Genomic DNA, 25959 nt, shown 5'->3' on the forward strand with positions numbered 1-25959 from the left:
CAAATTCTACAACTGTTCATTAATTATTTCTACAGAAACATCAACTTGGTTTTAATGATATCTTTAAGAGTTAAGGAAGTTTATAATTACTCTGTTTTTGACATGTTGTTATTGGAAAACACATCCTTGATGTCATCCGCGAGTTTCAGATGCTAACGAATCACAGTTGCGTGAAGAAATTAAGTAGGCATCATGGTGATTTACTATCTAGCAAACAACCTGCATGAAAGGTGACCCGAGAAGCATTCAGTCCCATTGCCATAGTTCATGTCTCTAATACTCTCAATAAGTATCAGTATTTTTGCGTTTTTATCCTCAGGGCATAAGAAATTTATGCAATACCAAAAGAACAGAAACAAACTCTAAAACATATTCGACATTCAGGTGATCTCAGTTTTGTACTGAAATACGTTGATCACTGAAATGTTGGCGTTGGTGGTTGAGCTGTTGCTTGTCTCACTGATACAATTCTTAGGTGGATTCCCTATACATATTGCGAAGAGCGGCGTAAAACTATACGCACTTTATTAGATGGATTGATCTTAGTCTGTGAGGTGCTTGAGCAGGACGTACTCCTTTACCTGCGCTGGTAAAGGGAGATAATGAATGCGTTTTGGTAGATCCGGTCCCAGAATGTGACGAACTTTGAAACAAACCAGCTGCTGAAGTGACCAGATTCTGGACAGATAGTCCGTGAGTTCCGACTTAAGTGGTTCACAGTCTGTGTGGATAGTACAGGCGGCATCGCAATCACTTCGGGTCACCTTGTACCCGGCTTCAACTAAAAGACGTACGTACCTGGAAGACTGGAACAAACTGTCTTTGCTACATAACATTCCCAGGAGAGCCGAACGCCCCTCTGAACACACCTCATTTAGAGGCGCATTGACCTTAATCAGGAACTGGAGCACTTTCACATGAATGGGCTTTTGTAAGGCGAAGTGTAAAATGCCAAAGCCTTTGATTTTGTCACGTATGTCCACTCTTGCTCCATTGTTGTAAAGTAGCCACATCATATCCACGTAGTTTAAACGTGCGCATTTATTGATCAGACAACCTTCCTCACTAACCCTGCAGTTGACGTTGGCGCCATGTTGTGTCATGAGTTGTACCAGACTCAGCTTGTTGGCAGACACTGCTGACACGAAGGGTGACCGGAAGTGATTCGGTCTGTCACAGTCCGCTCCTTGAGACAGCAGGTACTGCACAACGTCAAGGTGATTGCCCTCGACGGCGTACGACAGAGGAGTCCCGTGGAAGGAGTCTCTCGTGTCTACAGGCACATCGTGGTCATTCAACAGCGTCATCAACATCTCCATTTGTCCATATTTGGCTGCTACGTGGACAGGTCTCAAGCTTCGCCGTTTGCCGTGTGTCAGTCTGTTGACTTTGAAGCCATGACGCAACAACAGAGTAACTATGGCTTTGCTTCCATCCGCAACAGCAACGAACACAGGGTCTCGAAGATGTGCGGGGAACTCACTGCCCCGACCATGTAGATTTGTATTGTGCTTGAACCATTCTCTGACGACTCTGATATCCTTTGTGGTCACCGATTCGGTTAGAATTTCCCAGTTTCTCTCCAGAGACACATCGGCCTTTCCTCTCTTCACCCTTCTCGCCATGATCAGCCGATGCTGAAAGTAATTAAATGCAGGTTATACTAATCCTAAATTACTTACTAATCACGCTATTACAAGTATATATCCTGGTGGAGTTACCAGAAGTATGCATCATATTATGTACCCATGTTGGGAACGGAACCAGGGCTTACAACGTGACAGTGAAAGCTCTGAGCACGAGACGATATTGGCAAATGCCGGTAGTGATACAGTCATCAAACTGAAAGTCATTGTGAGTTGGGCAACAGCTAGGTAACTGAGCTTCTTCAGATAACCGTTCCCCAAGGCAAGGTGTATACTCTCTCTCTCTCTCTCTCTCTCTCTCTCTCTCTCTGTCTCTCTCTCTCTCTCTCTCTCTCTCTCTCCTGGAATCCACATATGGTTTTGTATGACGACTGGTGTTGCGTGTGTACCTACAACATGAGAGTGCTTTGTTCGTGTGAGCTACTGTGACAAGGTAACAGGGATATAACCGCCATGCATCAATGCATGTGGACGTATTTGCATGAGAAGTTTATCATCTATAGTAATTTACCTAAATTTGCCCAAAGACTGGGAAAACAATATTTCATGTGTTAATTGTTTTCAGTGAACAGCAGCGTTAACTCCCTTTTGACAATCAGTCGATATATTATATACATTTCCTGCATTACATATTGAGTCGATTCTTCTATGTTTCACTCTAGGAAGTTCCAGAAATAATTGCCAAGTAGAGACACATGATAGCGCGATTAGCAGCTGATCCAAAACTGCATCTATCTCTCCAAGAACCCACCTCTAGACGCTGTACCGACCTTGTTTACTTCCGTGTTTTCTGCTATTGATTTGGTTGTTAGGTGTATTTTATGAGCGCTTAAACTACTGACTGGGACTAAGTGACTGTAGTTTTTCACCGCGCTCATCAATATTCCAGCTATATGGTGGCTGTTTGTAAATAATCGAGTCTGGAACAGAGAGTCCAGTGATCAACAACATGAGCATCGATCTGCGCAATTGGGAACCGATGACATGTGTCAACCAAGTCAGCGAGCCTGACCACCCGGGACCTTCACAGGTCATTTTTGACTCGGATGTCTTAATATGGAATTATACTGATTCACAGAGAGAGTGTATGCAAATTTAAATAACATTTCCACAGTACCAGTTGGCACTGACAAACCCCGCATTCAAAGGACGATACATATTTTCCTAGAGTGGAGAATACTTGAGTGCACATGAACAGCAGCCATTTGATATCGTTATCTGTTATGCTTGAATGAACTTTTCAAGTAACTGGCAGCAAACTGATACCATGTTTTTACAAACGTCTTGTGAATGTCTGAAAATGGAGATTATTTACACTCGTAATCTGTACGTCTTTTGTGCAGCATATCTTATGTTAAACAATGGCGATTTCAACAAAAGCCAAACTGTATTATCATTTAATGTTACAAACAAACAAAACATACACATGTTTTTGATATAACAAATAACACAAAAGACATACGGATCAGGTTGACTGCAATCACATCCTTAATTGCTATAGTGCTGTAAAACTAGATATACATGGTTTACATACTCTTTGAAACCAATGGGCAGTCTTCTTTGACATTACTAATTTGACACTGTAATGCTGTATAGTTGACGTTTGTGTCATGTATTCCATTTTCTGTGGGTCAGTAGGTGCACAGTTCATTTGTTCCCCTTGTCACGAGAGTTTCAACGGTCGTTTAGTGAGCTCTACGGACAAAACAAGTATCACAGACATTTACAAGCCATCTGTACAAAAATAAAAACATATTGTCAATTTGCATGTACTAGTCTCATATCATGTCAGTGTGTATTGCCTTCATACCTAGGATGCATGAACAACATGAACTTGAATATTTACTTCGTGATGTGGTGAACAACACGGGGTATAAGATATAATAAAACGGTGATGCAACATCTATTAAACTAGTTCTAAAACGACAGAATTTAAAGCTATAAGTGTATACATAATGCCATTTAGAAAATGGACAGATGTAAAATATGTTACATATGGCATTTCGTTGATGGGTGGGTGGTTCTGTTTAGACCGCTGAATTAGCCATCTGGCTCTGAGAGTGCGGGTTCGAATCCCGGGTGAAATGCAGCCCCAAAAGTGCCAGAATCTGGACTTTACTGAGAAAGTGCTATTCCAAATAGAACATTATGTCACTTTTAAACTAGCCCTTCCCTGCAAAATTATCAATTACTTCGCTTGTGAATGTCTATCACGTGGTACCTCGAAATGTACAGTCCAAAACAGTGACTGAGATACAGGATAACTAACTCGTTTTCACCCAGTAACATTTGTCCGCTTAGGTTTGTAGTGAAACTGCCGGTGAATTTGAGAGATCATTCAAGCAGAATACTAGTTATAAATCTGGAGATTTATTTATGTCACACTGCGCTTTCTGTCCTCAGACTTGATTGAAGTGATCAGTATGCATGTCGAGAGATGTGAAAGGCAACTTTCTGGCGAGGCAACTTGGCCTTGTGGGTACACATACATGCACTGGAATATTCATCACTCTATTTCTTTTCTGGTTCTATTTACATTCGCCAAAAAGCATTCCTTCTACCCTGGGGGTTAGATCTTACATTTGTTATACGTTGATTCCCACGGTGAAAACAGCCCCATAGCTACGCGGAGACCTGTCTGCTAAACAAGTTCATATCAAACCTGAAACAACCAAGGTAATGGCAGTAATTAAAACTAAAATCAACTAAATTTACGAATAAATCCATATCACTATACTTATCTTACCCTGCTCGGATGGTTGGATAGCCCAGTGCTGAAGGTGTTCGCTCGTCACGCCGAAGTTTTGGGTTCGATTCCCCAAATGGGTACAATGTAGACTAATTCATTCATTTTGTGTTTGTTATATGCATAAACGTGGAAAGCTAATGTTGATTTCGTGTTTTCCACATGGGTGCAATACGTGAAGCCTATTTCTGGTGTCCCCCGTCCTAATATTTCTGGAATATCGCTAACAGCGGCGTAAGCTACTCACTCGTCACTAGTGTTACTGTGCTAGTATAAAACAGGGTGGACAGTTTACCTCACCGTCACAATGGTCAAGGTTCCGAAATTAGTCCAAAGCTGATTAAGCAGGTAAAAACCATTTCCACCTGATTGCAGGTGCTAATATTACTTCAGATGTAATGTGAGATACGAGATAAGAGAGCACTATCCGTACAAATTCCAGATGTCTCTATTTTGTCTACGTCATAGTGTTGTAGTGCATTCCAGAACTCGATCTGAAAATAGCACACCCAGTCTAATTAAGTAAACTTAGTCTCCACTGCTAATTCTCAGTAGTGGAGTGTAACGAAAAGTACTAAGACTATGATAGCACACAATACCCCTTACTGAATATCATATGTACACTTCAAACATTGTTACTCTATGAACATCACTGACAAATGACACTTTACATTCCAACGGTAAAAACGGGTTTAACATCATGAGTCATCTTCAGATCCATTCACACACTCACATTTCAAAATATTTTAGAAATTTCATGTATACATGTATTTACGGATATAGCATGTGAATTGCACACAGCGTGTCTGATATTAAATATCGATTTTACTGCATGCTTTGTGTCCCTGATTTTTGTTGTTACAGTTACAGCTGAATAACCCCCAGTTCTTCTCTCTGGGGTCGCATAGAGAGAAGAACCGTCGATATTTCGCATCACCTCGCATCATTTCGTAAAACCGGTTCATTCCAGACTGGCATTGGGGTAGCCGAGTGGTTAAAGTGTTCACTCGTTACGCCAAAGTCCTGGGTTCGATTCTCGACATGGGTGCAACGTGTCTGGCACCTAATGAATGATATTGCTGCAATGTTGCTAAACGTGGCGTAAAACCAAACTCACTCAGTCCCTACGCCCCAGTGTTGCTGTTGTCTTCCAATGATTTGTGCCATTCCTGTTTCACAGCATAGACATTTTACAGCATACCCAGGTTGAGTTGACTTTGGTTTTCACAAAACCATCAATTAACTGGTGATTTGTCGTTTAATATGAAACCTATCACATATCTGAGCATAGAGGCATCTTATTTAGGTAATATAAAAATGCAAAGACTAGGCTGGCCTTGGTGTGATAGTTATCTATCCTAAGTATTATTGTGAAGGGGTGCACCTTTGTCAGTAGACTGTCAACAGCAGACACAAGGCTGCCCTTTGACGTCTCAGTGTCGACAAATGGTTAGCAGGGTTTTAACTTTCTTTAAAAAAAGGCTAAAGACGGTTTCCTGTTTCCGCTGTATGCATGTTTTGCACGAAAGAAACATTTATAACATTCTCTTCTCCCCTATTTAATAAAGTTAACTCGACCTGCCGTTAGTGTCATTTGACCTTCTGGGCATATATATGTAGAGTAGCTCAGGTCAAGCCGAACAAAATAACATATCATAGTTGGGCATGAACCTAAGACTCAGTCCTTATTATCAGGGATAACAGAACATTATATCAGAATAACAGAAATGTATTGTAGTTCAAGGCCATGAGTACAGTTTGAGATGTAAAACTGTTAAATAACGCAGACCGTTATAATCTTATCTTAATGGGGTATGTGCTACTATACACTCTGCCATCAAGGATATCGGCAAATGCATGTTCTGCTTGGGATGACGCCCTCCCAGCAATGGCATTGACTCCTGCACTCCACAGTCTCATCCAGGACTCGAACCCACACCCCAGAATAATACAAATACAAACTGTATGACAATTCGTGATAATGATACTTCCCTAACCGTTGTTGCTGATGATGCGACGACGTCAAGTATACGTTTAGATAGGAATATAGAAATCAATAAAGTTTATAGTTTGGAAAGAGCAGTTGAACTCTTACAGACGATAATCAAATGTGCCTGTAAAAGAGAAATCAATAGCCCCTTCATGGACGACGCCAGGATTCAGTCACTGGATTCTCATACGTACACTGGAAGCTGGCAAAACCGGCATTTGTCCATGCCGGTAAGCTGTCAACACCTGCAAAAAATCTCAGTCCCATTTTTGGCTTTCACATACCAAAAATACCACATCACTTACATCATCATCTCTCCAATCCGGCACGTTGTCTAAAATGGATTGTTTCTTCGGTGCCGGTTTATACAGCGTCCACTGTAAATCATTTACTTGGCACTCTGATTGCAATTTTCAAAAATCGTTCGAATAGCAACATGCTACATTTGTTCACTACTTCATGTTATCAATATTCGTTTAGTATGATTATGTCTGGAATAATTGACGGGAAATAGATATTGCACGTAAATGTCATCAGGTCGTAACCTTACGGGCGCTTTTAGTATCGGGACCGATAGCTTTATTTGTAACAGCAATGGATCACAATTAAGTGTACAGAAATATGAACTGTTTCACTGTGGTTGCCGTGAAAATGAAATCAAACATATAAAAAAGTATTAAAACAATAAAGTCAGCATAACAATGTTTTATATATGGTGCCGTTTTAGCCCACCAATCACAAGCCGTTTTCGCCAATATGGTGCCGTTTTCACCCAACGATTTAGGTGCCGTCCTGCCGTTTTAGCTATAACCCCCGTCAAAACCATAATTCCTATCAGCAAATACATCACTTCCCCTGTGTAGCAACATCATTCAGTATCCTTCAATATCCCTCCTAGACTGCACTGAAACTCATTGTAACAGACACCATTGTATGACATATTACACGACTCTTCAACAAATACTGAACCGCTAACACAATTTGACAAGAAGGAAGAAAGGTAGCAAAATATTTCCACAGTACAGATCAACAAAAAGGTAAATAAGTACAGTAGGATGAGACAGTAATGACTCACCCGAATGAGCTTGATAAGCATTAGATTTACGCCACCAGAGTGCCATTGTACAAAGCGATCTGAGGTGACCATAACATAAACGTAAAGTAGTGCTACGCTAACAACACACAGGCCAAGACATAACAGGAAAGAATGGTTCAGCATGTTAATCACTTACCTGGTTACATAATTCAGTAAACCCCATATTTGATACGCAATATGCCACAGTGAACTGGACTTGAACTTGTTAAGCTTGACCTGAGCTACTCTACACATGAATAGCCCAGAGGGTCATTTGGCACAAACTTCAGGTCGAGTTAACTTTAATAAACATGGGTGCAGAGAATATTAAACGGCGACTGTGTCTCGACTGTTCGGACATGTTGACAATAATCTGACAAAGTTGCACCCCTTCACAATAATAGACTCAACCAGCTGTGACATGGTCACACAATGTATTAGTATTCACTTGATCAGGTCAAACTGAACAACCTGTAGATACATACGAAATACCATCGCTTCCAGTGGTGTAATGGTAGACTGCAAATACTATACTAGAAAATATGTTGTACGGTGAAGGGATTTAGTTCAAGCATTTCACGACAAGCCCTTGTTGTAACCACATGGAGGGTATACAAAACAAGTAATTTCACGATAAAATTGTAAGACAATTCTCCGCCTAGTACACTAATACTGAATGTCGAATGTATTGTCTACAAATCTATTATCGGCAGTAACAACCTTGCCATATTTACGCAAACCTACACTGGAAGCCGTGTACTTTCACAAAAAGGTGTACTTTCACAAAAAGTACACTGAGCAGTGGGGAGGATCTTTACCGTAAGTAACTGTGATGACGGTTGTCTCGATATAACTTCCGGTCCTGTCAAAATATTTCATAAGTTATCATTATTCAAGCTCTTTAAACTCGAGGCGGATGTCTCAATATTTCGGACATCACGAGATCTAGTTATGTCTTGAAAAAATTATTGAATCAATATTGTCAACGCCTTGATACTGAGTTGTAAAATACATACAACCTGGAACGCTAATATCGATTTCGTGTTTGGTACAATGTGTGAAGCCCATTTCTGGTGTCTCCCGTCGTGATATTGCTGGCATATTGCCAGCGGCGTAAAATGAAACTCACTCACACGAACGTCTTGACGTCTCGTAACATTTCTCCATGCAGTTATCTGCCATAGCTGTAAAAATGCATCGTAGTTTGAACTACCTGCACGTACTTTTCGATAATGAGTACATGGTAATTTGTATTGACAAATATCAACACTATTAAAAACATAACATTGTGTCCTGATTGTATGATCAAATTCTGAGCAGAGCCCGATTAGCGGAAGCGAAGCCGTACCGTTCTATTGAAAATATGCAATGAATGAATGAACAAGACTGAGACGAGAGTGCACTTTCTTGTTTCCGTCAAGTGGGCAGATTAAATTTAAATGAGCATTCGAGATATCGATATTGCTGAATGGCTATCAATAGCTCTAAACACCTCACGTGTTCGACCCATCAGTCTGTCGGACAATCAGCGTTCATTGCTGTGACGGTGACATTCCTCCTGGACTAGAGTTAGACCTACTGGATACAAAGACAGTCTCTTGTCACAGCTAGGTGTATTCTAGTACATCAGGAACAGGCAATCAACCCCTAAAACCAAATTGATAATATTCTACAATAAAAAAAAATGTCGACTGAAGACGACCAAATGAAGTTGGCTGGATCCCAACATTTTTAGTGGAAAAGCAGAACTACCGGCGAAGCTTGTATGTATGTTCAACACATTGCGATGTAAAAGTGAACAAAAGATACTGCAAATATACATACGCACACTGAAATGATAGGAAGGTTATGCAAGCCATCTGACGGCACTTTGCATTCAGCCGGAAAGTATTGCTCATTTCTTACTGTTTTGTCTGGTTTGATTTGTTGTTTTAACAAGACTTGTCTTTGTTGTTTTTTCAAGACATTCCACAACAATATTTTAAGCATTTGTGGGTGCCCAGGCATTTAATTCTGGGTTTTGTTGAATGGTTGGTATGTTGTTTAACGCCGCACTCGGCAATATTCCAGTTCTATCTCGGTGGTCTGCACATAATCGAATCTGGACCAGACAATGCAGTGACTCAGACCTTCACAGATACAGTTCTTACTGGAATATCAAGACCATGCCTCAGTTTGGCCTCAAACAAGATTCGAAGTCAGATGCGCCGCCTGTCACATACCTAATTATCCTTAAGGCCAAATACATGGCCTTCTGGAGGAGTCACCCTCTCAAACGTATATTTGGCAGCGACGGCAAAGAAATAGAAATTACACAAATTAGTCACTTTTTACCAATGCCAAAACATAATTGCACCAAAATAAAAATCCCACCAGACATGTACACCCTACTAAGCAGAGCTGCAGCAAGTATAAATAGCTGTGATGGAGCGTGACCTCATACACCTACAGCAAATACCATTATCACGCATGTATAATTGCAATATATCAATCCTAGGTGCTCAAAGTCAGCCCACTGAGAAGATGCAGATGTCATGTGACGTGATACAAACCGTGAGACCTAGAATGCAGTCTAAAACAGATCTTATCTGCAACATTTCCTTACTTTCTTCCACAGTTTCTGGTGAAACAATGACAAGAACAAACAACTACCGCCCTATCCCTGCGCCATTGATGACCGCTTGAGATGATGTAACATACATGTACGCATCGTCTGGTGTCCTCGCTGTTCTATTGCTAGCGCTGTTTGCAGCGTCGAACAACATACCAACCATCCAACCAACCCTTGAATTAAAAGTTTGGGCACTCACAAATGTTCACATTATTGTTGTAGAGTGCATTGAAAGAGATCTGTCTCGGAATCCAGAATGGTGTAGGAAGATTGTATTCCGATGCATTTCTGATGTGTGTTATCGTTGGAGCAGGACACACTCAGCTTTTGGCGAACTCCTAGATTTATCGTTATGGCAGTGAATTGCATCACGAGAATCAATAGTACAACCAGACGGGCGGAAGGCACACACTACGCAATCGGCAGCATTAGTCTGAGATTGAAACTGGAATAATTATTTTTGCACATGGCGTTAATCGTGCAATGAGCTGGATATGCTTTGAGATGAGATTATGGAAACGTTTTATATAGCTTGTTCATTCAGACTACGAAAAGCGATTGTCACGTTGAATAGGTGACCTGTTGTCGCTCGTTCCACTCTCACCGAGCCATAGTACAAGCCATTCTGGAAATGTCGCAAAGCTGCTCGTTGAACTGTAGAATACACTGAGAACGTTAGGCATTATACCGAAATAAATAAATAAATGAAAAAAATAGAATATGAATATGTTATACCTGATTTGTGTACCGACTTAGTCACGTGACTACATGAAGCACTTTCACGCTGCCCTTGACCTTGGTATACTTGACACGGGAAGCGATACGAGGACACACCATACGTCTCCTTGTGCCATACTTCATCTAAATGTAAATACAAATTCTAACGCAAATACTGGAAAGCTGAGCAAACACGTGGACACGTTACAAAGAGACGTAACTATGGAGGATCCTAATGGCAATTTTGTTGAACAAATGCTGGCCTGTAGGAACATGAATGGTAGTAATATAGATCGAGCTGTCACATTGACTTGGTTGGTCACCATTTTGTATCATTTATCTCGTTTCGGAACGAACAAGGAACAACGCTGACAGAATTTGACGGAAACGAAAGCTACATGCCAACGTCACAACGCTTGCGCTGCAATGGTGCACAACCAGCGTTAGTCAATGAACCGACAGTATACAGTACGACAGACAGACAAGGTAGGAGGCAAATATCTAGAAAGGAGTGTCACCACAGACACTTCGTATCCACAAACCATTCACAGCGCTTCTCACGCTTCAAAGACTGTTGTCATCTTTCATGTTAGGGTATACAAGGTCAGTTGCTATTTGCGTGTGTGAACATACTGACAGGTGCTCAGCCATGTGGATATACGACACAAAAGTATACAATTTAGCGTTTTGTATGTGAAAATGACCGCCCGGTTACAGAAACCGGATTTCCGAATAAGTGGGTAATTTTTCAACGTCGTGAATTCGTTTAAAGGAATTTTCGTTCGGAAAGCGAGTTTTCCGGACATCTGAGGTTCGGATAAACGGCGCAGGACTGTAACACGGTGAGCCTTGTTCTATGAACGCTTTGTTCATAGATCAGGACCCGGACCAACGTCTCTGTGTCATATCTTCATAACTCTGCTGTCACACGTAAAACATTTACATGCATGGCAATACATCATTAGTCAAATAGTCATGTCATTCAGGTTAATTAAGCATCACAGTAAGAAACTATATGGAGTTATTCAAATAATTCAGTGGAAGGCCCCCTCTAATTGACACTAATGAGGATTCACATGAATGTACACTGGTTGGTAATTAGCCACTCACAGAAACATTTGATATTTTCCTTGATTTACACTTTTTTTAAAAAGATATCCAGTGTCTTTAACAGCACGATTAGGATAATAAGGATAAACAACACCAATATTTAATAAGTACTCATTTCACCTCTTAATCATGATTCAATTAGCATCTCTTACTCTTGTATATATCGACTTTTGTCGTTGGATTACTTACTGCATAGCCAATTATGTTAATTGCATTGTTTTCGAATTCGTTTCTTTTTGTTTTCTTTGTAACATTGTTACATTGACTATGTATGTACTCCTTCTTTTTGTTCCATTTATGCCTGACAACGGTACAAGGATCGGTATCGAAGCGTCGCTCTCACGGACAAATGAAGTTGTTATCCATAAAGATAGCACATTTTATTACTTTGTTATCACTTCAATTTGGTTGCATTTCGTGCCTCACGCAAACTATGTTCTATGTTTGTTTTGGGTTTTTTTTCAGGAATATTTCATAATCAATAGTTTATGATGACAAGGTATGGTACGATCTGGTATTGATTACAAGTATGACTTTTGAAACACCTGATAATGTACCGACACATTTGAAGCACCCGCTTTAATATGCGCCGTAAACAAATAACCCGGAGCTTTCCAAGCGCCAAGTATGTACAATAGTGCCTCTAAGTATAGAGTAGAGGGGGAATGCTAGTGAACTAATTAGCCTGCTTTATTATCAGGAGACTGAACTGAATAGATTTAACGGTTGTAACGTCATGTCAAAGAGATACAGTACCACTGCATCTCATGTCAATACACAGTCGGTATCTGGAACCTTGAAGGAGAATCGTGTCCGGGACGCTAGCTGGCGGTAGACTATTGGAAGAGATATGTTGACAGTGTTGACAAATGGTGGCTGAGGTAAGTAGGGGCTTTCGCTTTACATCTACATTTACTTTGTTTGTGGATCTGGGCTCTTATTCTCGAAACGTTCATAGCCCATACAACCCTTAAGTTTGATCATAGTCAATGCGTTAAGAGGGAGTGAGTGAGTTTAGTTTCACGCCGCACTCAGCAATGTTCCAGCTATATGGCGGCGGTCTGTAAATAATCGAGTCTGGACCAGACAATCCAGTGACCGACAACATGAGCATCGATCTGCACAATTAGGAACCGATGACATGTGTCAACCAAGTCAGCGAGTCTGACCACTCGACTTTAGTCGCCTATTACGACAAGCATAGTCGCTTTTTATAGCAAGCATGGGTTGCTGAAGGCCTATTCTACCCCAGGACCTTCACGGGTCATGTGTTAAGAAAGGGCTTAAGACGTTCGTATGGCTACGAATAGGTGGCCTGATTCCTTCACTATACATCTGGATGTTATGTAGATATGAAACTGATTATTATTACTGATCATTATTATTATCATTACTTTAATTGATTATTGTGAAATATACGGTGTTATGTCGTCACAGTCAAAGAAAGTCGCTATTGCCAGTTAGTCTGTTTGGCTGAACACATTGTAATGAACATTACTACTGGTTACTTGAAGAAGGGAATTTTGGTGATGAAGAAAATCTCATTTCCATGTCATTTGATGATAAATATATACTCTCGTCGATAAAAGGTAAAGATTCCTCACAAGCATAAAAAAATGTTCGGCATGTGTTGATAATAACTTGCCTGGCAATATACGCTCCGGTGTTTGTTACGGATATCACAGGCGATATCACAGGCATCATATCAAAGAGGATCTCACATGCGACTCGTTTCAGCCGAGCCGTGCCAGTAAGTTTGGATAATTTCAAATGTCCAAGACTATACTGACTTTTGTCTCGCAATTCATTTAATGTCAAATGACAGAGTTAGAGATTCTCGAATAGATTATTCACACCATGATTCGAAGCATTCGAAAGAACTACTTTGAGTTCTTTACAGTGGAATAATCTTTCGACATACTACAAGTCACAGAGTGTCTCTTGACATTGCAACATTGCAATATTGTCCCCTTGTGCATTGTCTTCGGGGGAAAGTTGGCCTACAGGCATAATTTACTGCATACTTTGTGTGACTAAATCGTAATATCACGGATTAAATATGTGTACATATTAGGGGCGAGTACAAATGCCTAGATGCAGTTCATACGCTACTGTGGACGGGGATACCTCGGCCCACGGATGTATCCTCTGGGGAAGCCGAAAGTGACAAATTCTGGCTTCGTATCCCACGATTATATTTATTACACCCATCTACTGTTGTTGGAATAAAAATCTTTTTTTTATTTTATTTGCCTTTGTTTCTTTGTGTGTGTGTTGTTTTGGTGGGTTTTTTTAAATTTGTACTTGCTTAAGGTCATAATAATCAATGTAGTGGTCACCATGACATGTGTCAACCAATTCAGCTAGTCGGACTACCCGATCCCGTTTGTCGTCTCTTAAGTCGAATTTGTGTTACTGAAGAAAAATTCTAAACTTGATCTTCACGGGTCAATGACACATTCATGTATGGATACCAATATGGTTAAGCAATAACTGTATTGTATAAAGTTTCGTTTGACCGAACTCCCTCACTCTCATAATTAATACTATGCGTCTAAACACATCCCGGGAAAGCATTTTATCAGCTGATGGTAGCAAGCGATAACAGCCACCCACATCGATATCGCCCCACCCCGAAGAAATTTATTCTTCTCACACTATTCCATAATTACATTTTTTCTACACAAATGTTAATTTAAGCGCTAATTTTACATGAAGAAATCAGTTTCGGAGCTAGGTACAGGGACTTTGTGGAGAAGCATGGTATACTCACATCGCCATTCCAGTTCTAGCGGAGGGATAGATTTGGATCACAGTTTGTGAAGAAACCTGAAAAAAACCCGAACACTTGCGCTTTCATGTGATCCCTTATTTTTGCCCCTCAGTATAATAGATTTCTTATTTTCATCGGATTATCCGCTCCAGATTTCGTAAGATTCAGGCCATCGTCACATAGCTAGAACAGCGCTGTTTATTGTCCAATATTTATCATACCTCTGCTCGGCTTCTGCTGATTCGCTTAACTGGTGATATTTATACATCGATTTTATTGACACCTGTCTGTTATGACATATTACCCATATGACAAATGTAACCAAGTTACATTAACGTCTGATCCACTTGATATCACAGGTGCTCGTGTCATTGCGAGGATTAAAGATTCTGTGCTTGATATTAGATAACAAGAAAGGGGACAATCTACCTTGAAGTATTGTGAGATTATAGAATCGAAAACCCAATTTGTTTTTTAATCCAAAAGCAAAATCGTGCGAAAAACACCACAGAATAATTGTGGTCACAAATGAAAAGAAAACAGTTGATCTTTATCGACAGTAGCCCCTATGTCTCCCACTATATCGAGAACAACAATACATCGAGCTATTGTACAGTTGTACACATGACACTAAATGTTTTGATATCTTACCCCGTCATTCGGGAAGTGATAGAGTTCATTTATAGTTTTACGTTTTTCACGTATTATAGAGTCAGGACATTTGGCATTTGGATGGAAAAAGGGTGGTCTGTCCAATGTGGAGGATAGTTGTTCATGATATCAATCATACAGGACAGAGACGACAGAACGGATAACAAGTGCTAAAAAAATCTTTAATAATCTTTAATAATCTGTCAACGATAAGTGTACATTTATTATGTCATTATTATGTACGTCAACTTCAATCTCATCTATAAGTTTTAATTCAGGCATGTTTCGGTGTGTAATGATAATGGCGTCGTGATATAGACGTGTTTGTTCTCCCCAGTAGGGCAGTCACGTGTAATAGTCGTCACGATATGGCAGAAATATTGCCGGTGTGATTTTAAATACTAGAGACATCAATACACAACTGACAGTGTATTCTGGTACGTTTCTGGCATGTCCAGTTCGAAACAAAGACGCAGAACATAAGAGTTACAAAATGCATGACTACTCCCTTGCACGTGGGCAGAAATGTCTATGTTCCCATCCGAGACTTGTTACAAAGAACCGTTGTACGGCACGAATGTTTCTTTCATATGTTCAAGTTGAAGATGCCATGGCTCGATAAGACGACACAAAGCCTGCCATGAAAATTAATGATCTAAACACGAAGGCCTTGGTGGATTATTGTGTTGTTACCATGACGTTACAAGCCAATGCCATCTGTAATTTCTGCCAGTGTAGCAGGTCACCTAGAATCCTTATTACCATCACTACAGTTTCTAAACTGCTTCACCAAAAGACCACAGTCGTCGACAATCCAACCCCATGGATCTGTGGAATGTCACGTGACGAGTCAGCTGCATCTGGCTGTACTGATCTAAACTCATATTAGTAGTAGAAATACGACGTTCATATTGCTCCATATGATTTAAGATAATCTCAGATTTACTTAAAATATTTATGACAAACTATTCAACCCAAATGTAAACCGTCTTCAGCATGTTTCTCATTTGTTTGTTGGTAATGCGCGTCTTTACGTTAGGGACATATACGTCAATGGAACAGTAAATAATTCAGCCCTGAACGAAGAGTTTACTTTTTTAAAGTCACAGACTCTGTTCATAGAGGAATCATCGGTAAACTGGCTTCTAGGAAAAGAAGCGCATTTCGCTCTAGAGAGAATCACTAGGATTTAACCATTTTATTTCAGGACAAAACTATGTATTTTCTTTTTCACACTTTTTCTTGATTATAAGTTGGAAGAATGACGTCGGGATGAATCTTATCCTATGTCTTGTGACAAAATATATGTCAGTTGTGAATGAAATGTGAAATTCCTCTGTAAAAGTAGCACTTAGAAGCTTGTATCGACTCGCGACAAGGGTGACCGTGATCCTGTATGTGCAAATCATTATATTTGTGTAATTCACAGACTAACAGCGTTGTGTTGATTCTGTCTTGTGCGACCCGAGATCATGATTGGACCAAATGCCTGCATACAAAGCAACACTCTGGCTGAGTCAGATCTCCGGGATACAATTAATGCATTCCACTATAAACCCTATCTCCTTTTTCGGTTTGCACAAGCGTAGTCGTGTTAACAGGAAAACGAACGACGCTCTCTCAAAGAGAGGTACTGCAATTTTTCAATACATATGTCAACATCGGAAGTAGCCTTCGTTTACACATTTAGGACCCGACGGCATTTTGTTTAAGACACTACACCACTATTAACAGCCTGGAGATATTGTTCAATGCCAACCAAAGCGTAGGCTCACAGTGCCACCGGTACCGCTACCTGTGTGTTCTGGGTCTTCCGGCCATGGACGTTGAACAATTCATGTTTCCTTAAAACGTCTGTTACGCGAGGAACGCGACTTCAAAGGAGCTGCATTTGCACAAATGATTGAACAAATGGTTGATACCCAAAGGAGACGTGCCTTCAGCTTTCACCTTTCAAATCGATTGGAGACGTAACAGTGAAAGCATCACTTGCGTAATGCTACTTCATACCGTTAGACAGACGTCGCTGATTAACGGAAACGTCAGTATGACGTTGCCCTGTACGTCTGTAGATCCTTGTACCACCATTGGTGTTGTCCCGATGACATCAGCACTCATGTGTAATCAGTATACTGTGCTGTGAGCTCTTGCCACTCTGACGCATGGGCAGTTTGTCCTGTCTTGTCCTCTGAAACCATGTCTACACCACACTCTCCATCACAGACGGTGATGTGTCAGTAACGTTGTACGTATAGCTGGACGTTGGTACCGCATGTTGTGCGCTCTCGACCGGTTCAGCCACGCACTGGTCTACTTGCAGGAGCAGCTGGAACCATTCACTTGGGTATAGTGTCAGTAGAAGCACCAACTGTAGATGGTTGTCTCGTTGACCTGACACCGTCACACGTGGAGACGGCACCTTCAGCACCACATGTCTGGCTACCTTCTATTCCACCGGGGGAGGATGCTGGCTGATCAATAACACACTGCCGCATTGCGTCAGCGTTTGTTCACGACTGAACTCACTGGTTTTATTCAATATCTCAATATACAGTGCAAACACACGCACGAGGGCACATGTTCCAATAAACACACAAACATCGACATTGTTCATGCACGTGCAAACTGTGAACCAAGAAGTCGCAGAGATGCCTCGATGCGTGACTGAGTATAAAATGTGGAAATGTGCAAGTAACTTCAAATAATATTGCCTTTTTCTTATCCTGATATAAAGAGTTGCCGTGTTACAGTATGTTCTACAGACTTGGAAACTAAGCGTCTGAATTGAGTTTCGTTTCTACGGACCTAGAAACTGAGGATCTAAATGGAGCTTTGTTTCTACGGATTTAAAAACTAAGGATCTAAATGGAGCTTTGTTTCTACGGTCTTGGGAACTAAGGATCTAAATGGAGATTTGTTTTAAACCGTACATTTCCGCAGCCTTGCATCTGGGCGCAGCATCTAATCAAAATGCATTTTTACTTCATGCACGGAACGCATGATGCCAGATAACGTAGATGCCGAAGTAAATGTGTCCTGAGAAGAACTCTCAATCTTGCTGTCTTGTCCATATTTCATTAGAATAAAAGTCATCACAGTCATTACTGCTGTCCGCCAGGTGGTGTTGAAGTTAGCACCTCGTATGACCACCTCCAGCTGCTACCACTGCCCGACACCTCCAGAGTACAGATCGAGTCAGTCGTTGGATGTTTTGTTGTGGAATCCTTCTCCATTCCTCCTTCAGTGTGTGGAACAACTGTTGAAGAGTTTGTGCTGGATTACGACCTCGAAGTACCCGTCTATCTGTCTGATCCCAAAGGTGTTGGGTTTAGATCCGGGGATCTGGAGGGCCAGAGGAGGGTCTTGATGTTGTTATTGGCCAGGTAGTCCAGGGTGGCACGTGCTGTGTGGGCCTAGCGTTGTCCTGTTTGAAGAGCTGAAGTTGAGTGTCAACAAGGTGATTGACGAGCGGACGGTCGATGTGTCCATTAGCCGTCAGACTTTCTTGGACAAGCGCACGTTCGGAGATCATGTATGAGATCATGACAATCCTGATTGATAAAAAAAGTTCAAAATCGTTTTGGTTTTCGTTTGGTCAAGCGTAATCTTCCACATCATTCCAGAAACAATGTGCAACCCTAGAAAATGTTTGAGTTTACATATGTGTGCAAACTTGTAAGTACCATTTTTGAATTTCATGTTGCGTTTCTGTGCTTGAAGAGTGTACTATCCTCAATGCATCCTGCATAATTTTGTTAAAGATGTATCAGAAATGGAAATGTCTTTCAAATGTCTACATAACATTGAAGTCTTGAATGTGGAAATTTTGAGCCAGAGGGTTAAAACGCTGTTTGTGATCTTCCCTATTCTGAAAGGTCTAGTGGGTTGCAGACGCTGTGATCTGACGTCATCGTAGATACGAAAAACAAGTACTGAGTAATAAACAGTCCTGTGTCAGTAAACAGATTATCTGACAAAAACAGATCGTACGGATTGATACACACTGACCTTAAAGGGACTTTCAATATTTTAGTAAATGTAAACACGTTTGTGTTGATCTATCCTCGTTGCATGTTTGAAAAACCTGCGTGAAAATAAAGTAAACATACGGATTTAGAGGTCGATTAGTGTCTAAACAGCGTGTAAACAATACGTTGCTTTGATATGTCAGATATGTTTGACAAAGATCGTTTGCTTGTTTCGATGTGTGTGCGAAGGTGTTTTTAAAACTTCACATACACTTTAAAAATATCAACAAACTATTGTCTTTAAACTGTCCTGGTTAAATAATGATAATGATAATATCTTGGTTTTTAATATCGTAATATATTATGCATATTAATATCGTAGCTGTTACTATGTAACAGTTACCCGTTGTACGATTGTACGAAGAACAAGTGACCTCTACATTAAAACCATTGGACCAGCCTATCCATTGATCAACAGTGTCGATGTGGGATGCTTTAATTTCTATTACACCAGAGCGTCACTATCCGATCCAGTGAACATCTTTTTCGATACGACCGGTGAAAATCCGGGGTGGCCTAGGTCTTCAGCAACCCATGCTTGCCGCAAAAGGCGACCATGCTTATCGTAAGAGACGGCAAACGGGGTCGGGTGGTCAGGTTCGCTGACTTGGTTGACACGTGTCAGATTCCCATATGTGCAGATTGGTGCTCGTACTGTTGATCACTGGATTGTCCGTTCCAGACACGATTATTTACAGACCGCCGCCATATAGCTGGAATATTGCTAAGAGCGGCGTAAAATATTACCTGGAGTTCGATTATGTAATATTCTTTGGTGAAGTCCGACCTGAACTCAGGAGAAGTACTTAAAAACTGGAACTGGGCCTCTTGAAAGTACTTTTAGAAATCCGGTAACCTCTTGCGCTCCGCATCCGTGGGCTGCGTGACAATATGCACATCCAGCCGCTGGACCAGCAGACACAGGCACAACCATCACCTCACGGAATTCACCTTTTACTCGTCAATTGAACACACCTGGACCACTTACACATAGTTACAGGAACCCTTAGAACCTAGTGACAGATACCAATCTCGAATAAAAAAAATCCCATAAAAATCTATTAAACGGTAATGACTGCTTGAATGCCTCAACTGTGCCGTTCTCGCACTGGGCTGTGTGGTTAAGGTTTGTTTAACAGAACTGTGTCGGTGGCTCATCTTAAAGGGGCTTTATCTCTTACTATTCGGAGTGACTGGCTTTTTCTTTTACTGGCGTTTATCCCCTGATGGAATTGCAGAAATCTCGAATAGATTGTCACCTGTGCTGCACCTTCGGTTAGTGTCACCATATTTTGCCGCTTTTCGTGATAGAAAGGGGAGGTATCATCATTTTATTACTACACCAAACTGTAATATATACCATAGCGAAAAAAAGAAACTCACATGCTTACTTTCACTAATTTAGTGAGCGCAATTTAAAGTGAGATAAAATGAATAATTCAGTTGCAGTCGCATCTCCCAGTATAAAAAGATCAAATATTGTTAACATGCATAATTTATCAATAAGTGTTCCTAGTTGGGTTTTGACTTCACTATACATTGTGGCCACCTTGAACATCCAATATTGCTCTGCACTGTCTAGGCATGGACTGAATAACTCCACGGTCATCCATCCATGGTCCATTGAATTAGATACCAATGTGTTAATCAATCAGTTGTTGTGTGATAATCATCTAAATAAAGTATGCTGCTTACACATGTACCTCACATCCAAATAATCATGCTTTCCTTTTACTGTAGCAACCACACATGTGTAAACACTTTTCTTTGATAACCCACCGTGCAAGATAAGCGTATTATTGGTTAATCGTTTGATCGATGACGGATGACCCGGCGAGATCAGGTCACCCCACGTCTCACACCTGCAGCGCAAAGCTGCTTCATTCTGGTTTATCACATACGTGAGAGATTCACCAAGTCTACCTCAATAGCTGAAGCAATACCAGGACAGTGTAACTCCTGCATGAAGATCAGTTAGAGGTATCGTTCAGACTGGAAGCAGTTGTGTTTGCCGAAATCGCCAGAGACGGTGTGCATGCAGGAAGTGGACAGGTTTGGTTGCAGCAGCGTAATGATATCGTCTGACATCTCCCATATCGGTGGAACAGACCTGATACACGTTCAAAGCAACTTAACTGCACATCCCTTTTTACAGATGAAATTCTTCGGACACATTCCTTTTTTCATCATACGACAAACAAACGTAATTTCACAACACGACAACAACAACCTTACACGGCTTTTTTTGCACGGAACCGCACCATCTAGGTGTTGGTGTGGTCGTCAAGGTTTCCAGATCTAAACCACGCAAGATGCTTTTGATCAAGGTCTGCGAACACGCCATCAACAACCACAGAAGCTCTAGCAGTTGGCAGAATTATTACTGTAGAAAGAATAGTCGGACATTTCATGATATGAAGTTATTGAGAACAGATGACCATCACCTTGACATTCCTTTCTTTCATATGTGCCCTGCTGATAAATGTCAGTGAGCATGTCTTGTGCCAGATATGAGCATTTTGTTACGTCCTGTCGATACATACACACACACACACACACACACACACACTCACTCACTCACTCACACACACACTCACTCACACACTCACTCACTCACTCACACACACTCACTCACTCACACACACACACACACACACACACACACACACACACACACACACACACACACCGAGTAATGCATGAGTGTTTTATTCAGATCAATTCATATTTGTCGTTGGCCCTTGGACATTTTCGACCGAATCGATCCCACTTGCGTAAAGGACAAAAAACTGCAAACAGCGACGATTTGAGCATTGCTGAAACTAGGTGTTTGCTATAAGGTTATATATATCTTCATCTTTTGTTTTGTAAAATTACAGCGGTTCAACCCCATTCACTGGGTCTCAGCTGAAATCAATAACCCAGTCGTCCTTTAGAGTAATGCTTAGAAAACATCGGATGAAATTCCAAATTAATAACCATTTTTGAAATATAAAGTATATACATGATAGTTGATTGGCATTAACATGACAGGTTAAATTAACGACTGAGAATGACAACAGACAGGTGATATTTAACATGACAGTTGATGACACATATTAATTTGTTTCAGTCAGTAGGAGTTCCAGTTAAGCACACCTTTTGGGATCCTTTCAAGACATGTAAACTTAGCAACAAACATTCTTGTGATGCTATGAAAAAAATGGTATAGCAAAACATATAAGAAGTCAAAACAAGAACGTTTATATCACAGAACAGGCATTTGACCTGCTAATGACTACATTAATTTCGGATTAGAGGCAATTTCAAAGAGTAAAACATCAATCTGAATGCTTAGGATGTAAACAGAAGAGTCCCACTCTAATACCGGAGATGATGCAGGGAACACATCTCTAGATCTGTCGCATGGAATGTATCAGTCGTGAATGACATCGTTGACGGATGTTATCCCAGATTTCAAGAAGACGTTGCTGCAGTTGCTGCAGCGTTACATGCGGTTTTGGTGAGCGTCGCAAGCTTCTTTCCATTTCATTCCATACGTGCTCAATAGGCGACATATCCGGTGACTTAGTTGGGCATTGGTGCATCAATATTGTACTGAGACAGAAAACGTTGAACAATTTGGGCAGTGTGCGTTCTGGCGTTGTCCTGCTGTAGTGTCACCCCTGGTCCATGTTGCCGTATGAACGGTAAACGGCTGGCTAGAGGGCCTCATCCCTATTTCGCTACTCTGTCAGATTAACAGTGATGATGAGAAGACTTGACTCAGTTGTGTGTCGCCGTAATTGACCACAGACCATCACGCTCTCGCCTCCAAAACGAGCAATTTCCATGACACAATTGTGAGCATAACGCTCCCCACGTCGACGCTAAACTTTCAAACAGCTATCAGCTCTGTGAAGCGAAACCCTGGACTCATCCGTGAAGATGACGTTGAATCCATCTCCCATGCTGTTTTGCCTACCGTAAACGTCGTTGGTGAAGTTGTAACGTTAAGATCAACCGGCTTGACGGGCGTCGTTCGATGATCCAAAACCCTGTAAACGTCGACGTCCGGTTTGTGGTGATAACCACCTCAGTCCAGGGGTGGTGTCTGTAGTAGGCCTGCTGCAGGCTGGAAGCGGTTCCGGATGTGTGGCCGATCCAGTTATCTTGATGTGGGGTCGTTACAAGGGCAATCTCTGACGTGATTTGCTTGTTGGTGTCGTTGCCACAAGTTCCATACTATGTTTCGATGAACATTAAATCCCGTTGTGTTGTACCGGATTGGAGCATTCTAATTACTCGCCAGTGTTCATTTTCTGTTGGCCTTGGCATAACAATTACTTAATTCTGCTGAGAAATTTGATGTGTTTTTTAGGGGCGTGGAGAGTGGGGATGTGGTTCAGGTTTGCCCTCCTTCAACTTGCCTCTAACTGGAGTGAAACATTCTCTCCACTATCCAGTTTTAAATATCCACACTCTTTACAAAATTTCTCATGCAAAGCCATTTGTTCTACAATATATCAGTTCATGTGTAAACACTACCTTGGTATGGAATATTTTGCAAAATCCAGTTTAGAACAAATGACTGGAGCTAGAGTGAGTAGCTACATTTAAACTAGTGAGTCTAAAGTATAGTTCATAAACATCAGGTGTGTACTTTGTTTTACGTCAATTTGTATTGAATATCACATTGAGCATATCTGTGTTGATTTAAACACTGTAGGGCATTATCAACTGGTGGTAAACCTAAGTTTTAAGAACACATGCTTTTGGTCGTGGTGTTGGTGTTTCGTATGAAAGGTTGCTTTTAGATTTATATAGCAATAAACACGTGTTTCAGGCTCGACACTTGTTTCTCTCATAATGGTGTTATTACTCACCACCATGACCATGTTCGAGAACATCGGAATGGATTACAGGCTGGCAGTAATCAATTCATATATTGTTGTCAGCTATTAGGCCTTTCGCGAACAATGGCGTCCTTTTTGGCCGATAAGCCCGGCTGTTTGTTCCCTAATTGTACGTTTAACGGTATAATAGACTGTGCTTTTAGAACGCAATTCTCATGAACAGCACAGTGTCTGATCGCTTGTAAGCGATTGGATTCCGAGTCGTCATACCTGATGCATTTGTACCTGAGGCAGGGTCGGGACATTTCGTGACCTCATACGGAACGCTGAATTATTTAATGATTTCATTACCCAGGGATAACTGTTCTTCTTTCACGATCGTCCTCGTAGACATTCAATACATTCTCTTAACATAAATTACATTTAAGGGTTGGAGTATATGCATTGCTTATTTATTAATCAAAGTAAGAAGACTTCACGATTCAGTAACATTAAAAGACCATCGAAGCAATAGGAAACAATGAGACTGAAATCGTGTAGCATAGCTAATGGATATATTGTTGTCAGGCCTCGACCGTACGTGACACCATTGTCTCCACATTGATTTAGAAAAAACTACTCCATACGCAAATACCAGCAGGTTAAAATGAATCCAACAGAACGGACGTCATGCCATAAATCAACCATGGAAATTGAAGTGTTACATTCTGAATGAGACGAGGGAGAAGAAACCTGTCACGTGACCTATTGGATGGCTATAAACTTTGCTGTCAGTGCCTTGCACGGACATTATTTTCATATCCCATTCTCATTTTTAGCCATGCCTTTAAAATGACAAGTGATCATGAGCATGGCTATGATTTGTTTTCATATCATCATCATCATCATCATCATCATCATCATCTCAAACTGGTATGACCGTGTAACACTGGTTGCATTATACATTATGACATGTACGAAAACGATGTAAGTGACATGACGACTAAGTCTTTTTGCAGTATGTCTGACAAGAACGACAATGTAAGACTGGTCGGAATGTGTCTGACATGTAGAACCGGTATGATTACGTAGGACTGGTCAGAATATGGCTGACAGGTACAACAATGTAGGGCTGGTATCATAGTGTGTGACTGGTATCCTTGACAAGTCACTACTCACCATGAATCCCTATGATCTTGTGCACAAACCCCATGGAAAAAATATATACGTGATGGATTCAGTAGTCAAGAGACGAACCTGTCCGTCACTGTTGATAATTATCAACTGTGCCTGTCACTTCCAGTGCCCCTGTAGTGGCAGTCGTCAACTGGGCGTCTACATACAACATCCATGACTGTTTCAGATGTGTAGACTTGATAGCGTGTAGTGGTATTCCTGTTGAAGGTGTGTTGGGGGTTTTTCTCACTTTTGGGGGTATGCAATGGCAATGATGGGGTGAGGGGATAGGGGTGGAGGTTCGGGGTTCGGGGTTATTCAGCACCTTTAGTTCTAGGGTCCCAGTCAGTGGAGCGAGTTAACCACCGTGCGCTTTTCATTTGGTTATCTGTGATATTTGGTCATCCGTGATATTTAGCCACTGTGTTGTATGACCTTGTAAACTTTAAAACTTTTAATCTAAGGAATGACTGTGACGGAATGTTGATCGAACACATCGATTTTTACATGACACACATTAATAAACTACATCACCTAATATCTATATTATATAGATAGATATACACATTAATATATACTCTAATATACGCCATCTTAAATACATGTTAAATACTCTAATATA

At 40.9% G+C, this 25959-nt stretch overlaps 2 protein-coding genes across 2 annotated transcripts in view; one reads left to right on the forward strand and one right to left on the reverse strand.

The window, feature by feature from the left end:
- Positions 1 to 542: 542 nt before the first annotated feature.
- LOC137257634 (ankyrin repeat and SOCS box protein 2-like) lies at positions 543 to 1625 on the reverse strand. Its single transcript, XM_067794962.1, has one exon. The coding sequence runs from the start codon at positions 1623 to 1625 to the stop codon at positions 543 to 545; it is 1083 nt and encodes a 360-aa protein (XP_067651063.1).
- An 11071-nt stretch (positions 1626 to 12696) lies between these two features.
- The window catches only part of LOC137258151 (uncharacterized), a 43536-nt gene continuing 30273 nt past the window's right edge, over positions 12697 to 25959 (forward strand). The window contains exon 1 of the mRNA XM_067795718.1: positions 12697 to 12776. Within this exon, the coding sequence (XP_067651819.1) occupies positions 12765 to 12776 (12 nt within the window). The 5' untranslated portion in view covers positions 12697 to 12764. The remainder of the gene's footprint in view (positions 12777 to 25959) is intronic.

This window comes from Haliotis asinina, chromosome 12 (assembly GCF_037392515.1).
Source record: "Haliotis asinina isolate JCU_RB_2024 chromosome 12, JCU_Hal_asi_v2, whole genome shotgun sequence".
Taxonomy (NCBI): domain Eukaryota; kingdom Metazoa; phylum Mollusca; class Gastropoda; order Lepetellida; family Haliotidae; genus Haliotis; species Haliotis asinina.

Bases quoted from the DNA above. Each gene is read 5' to 3' on its own strand.
- LOC137257634 (XM_067794962.1), bottom strand. From the start codon at position 1,625: ATGGCGAGAAGGGTGAAGAGAGGAAAGGCCGATGTGTCTCTGGAGAGA.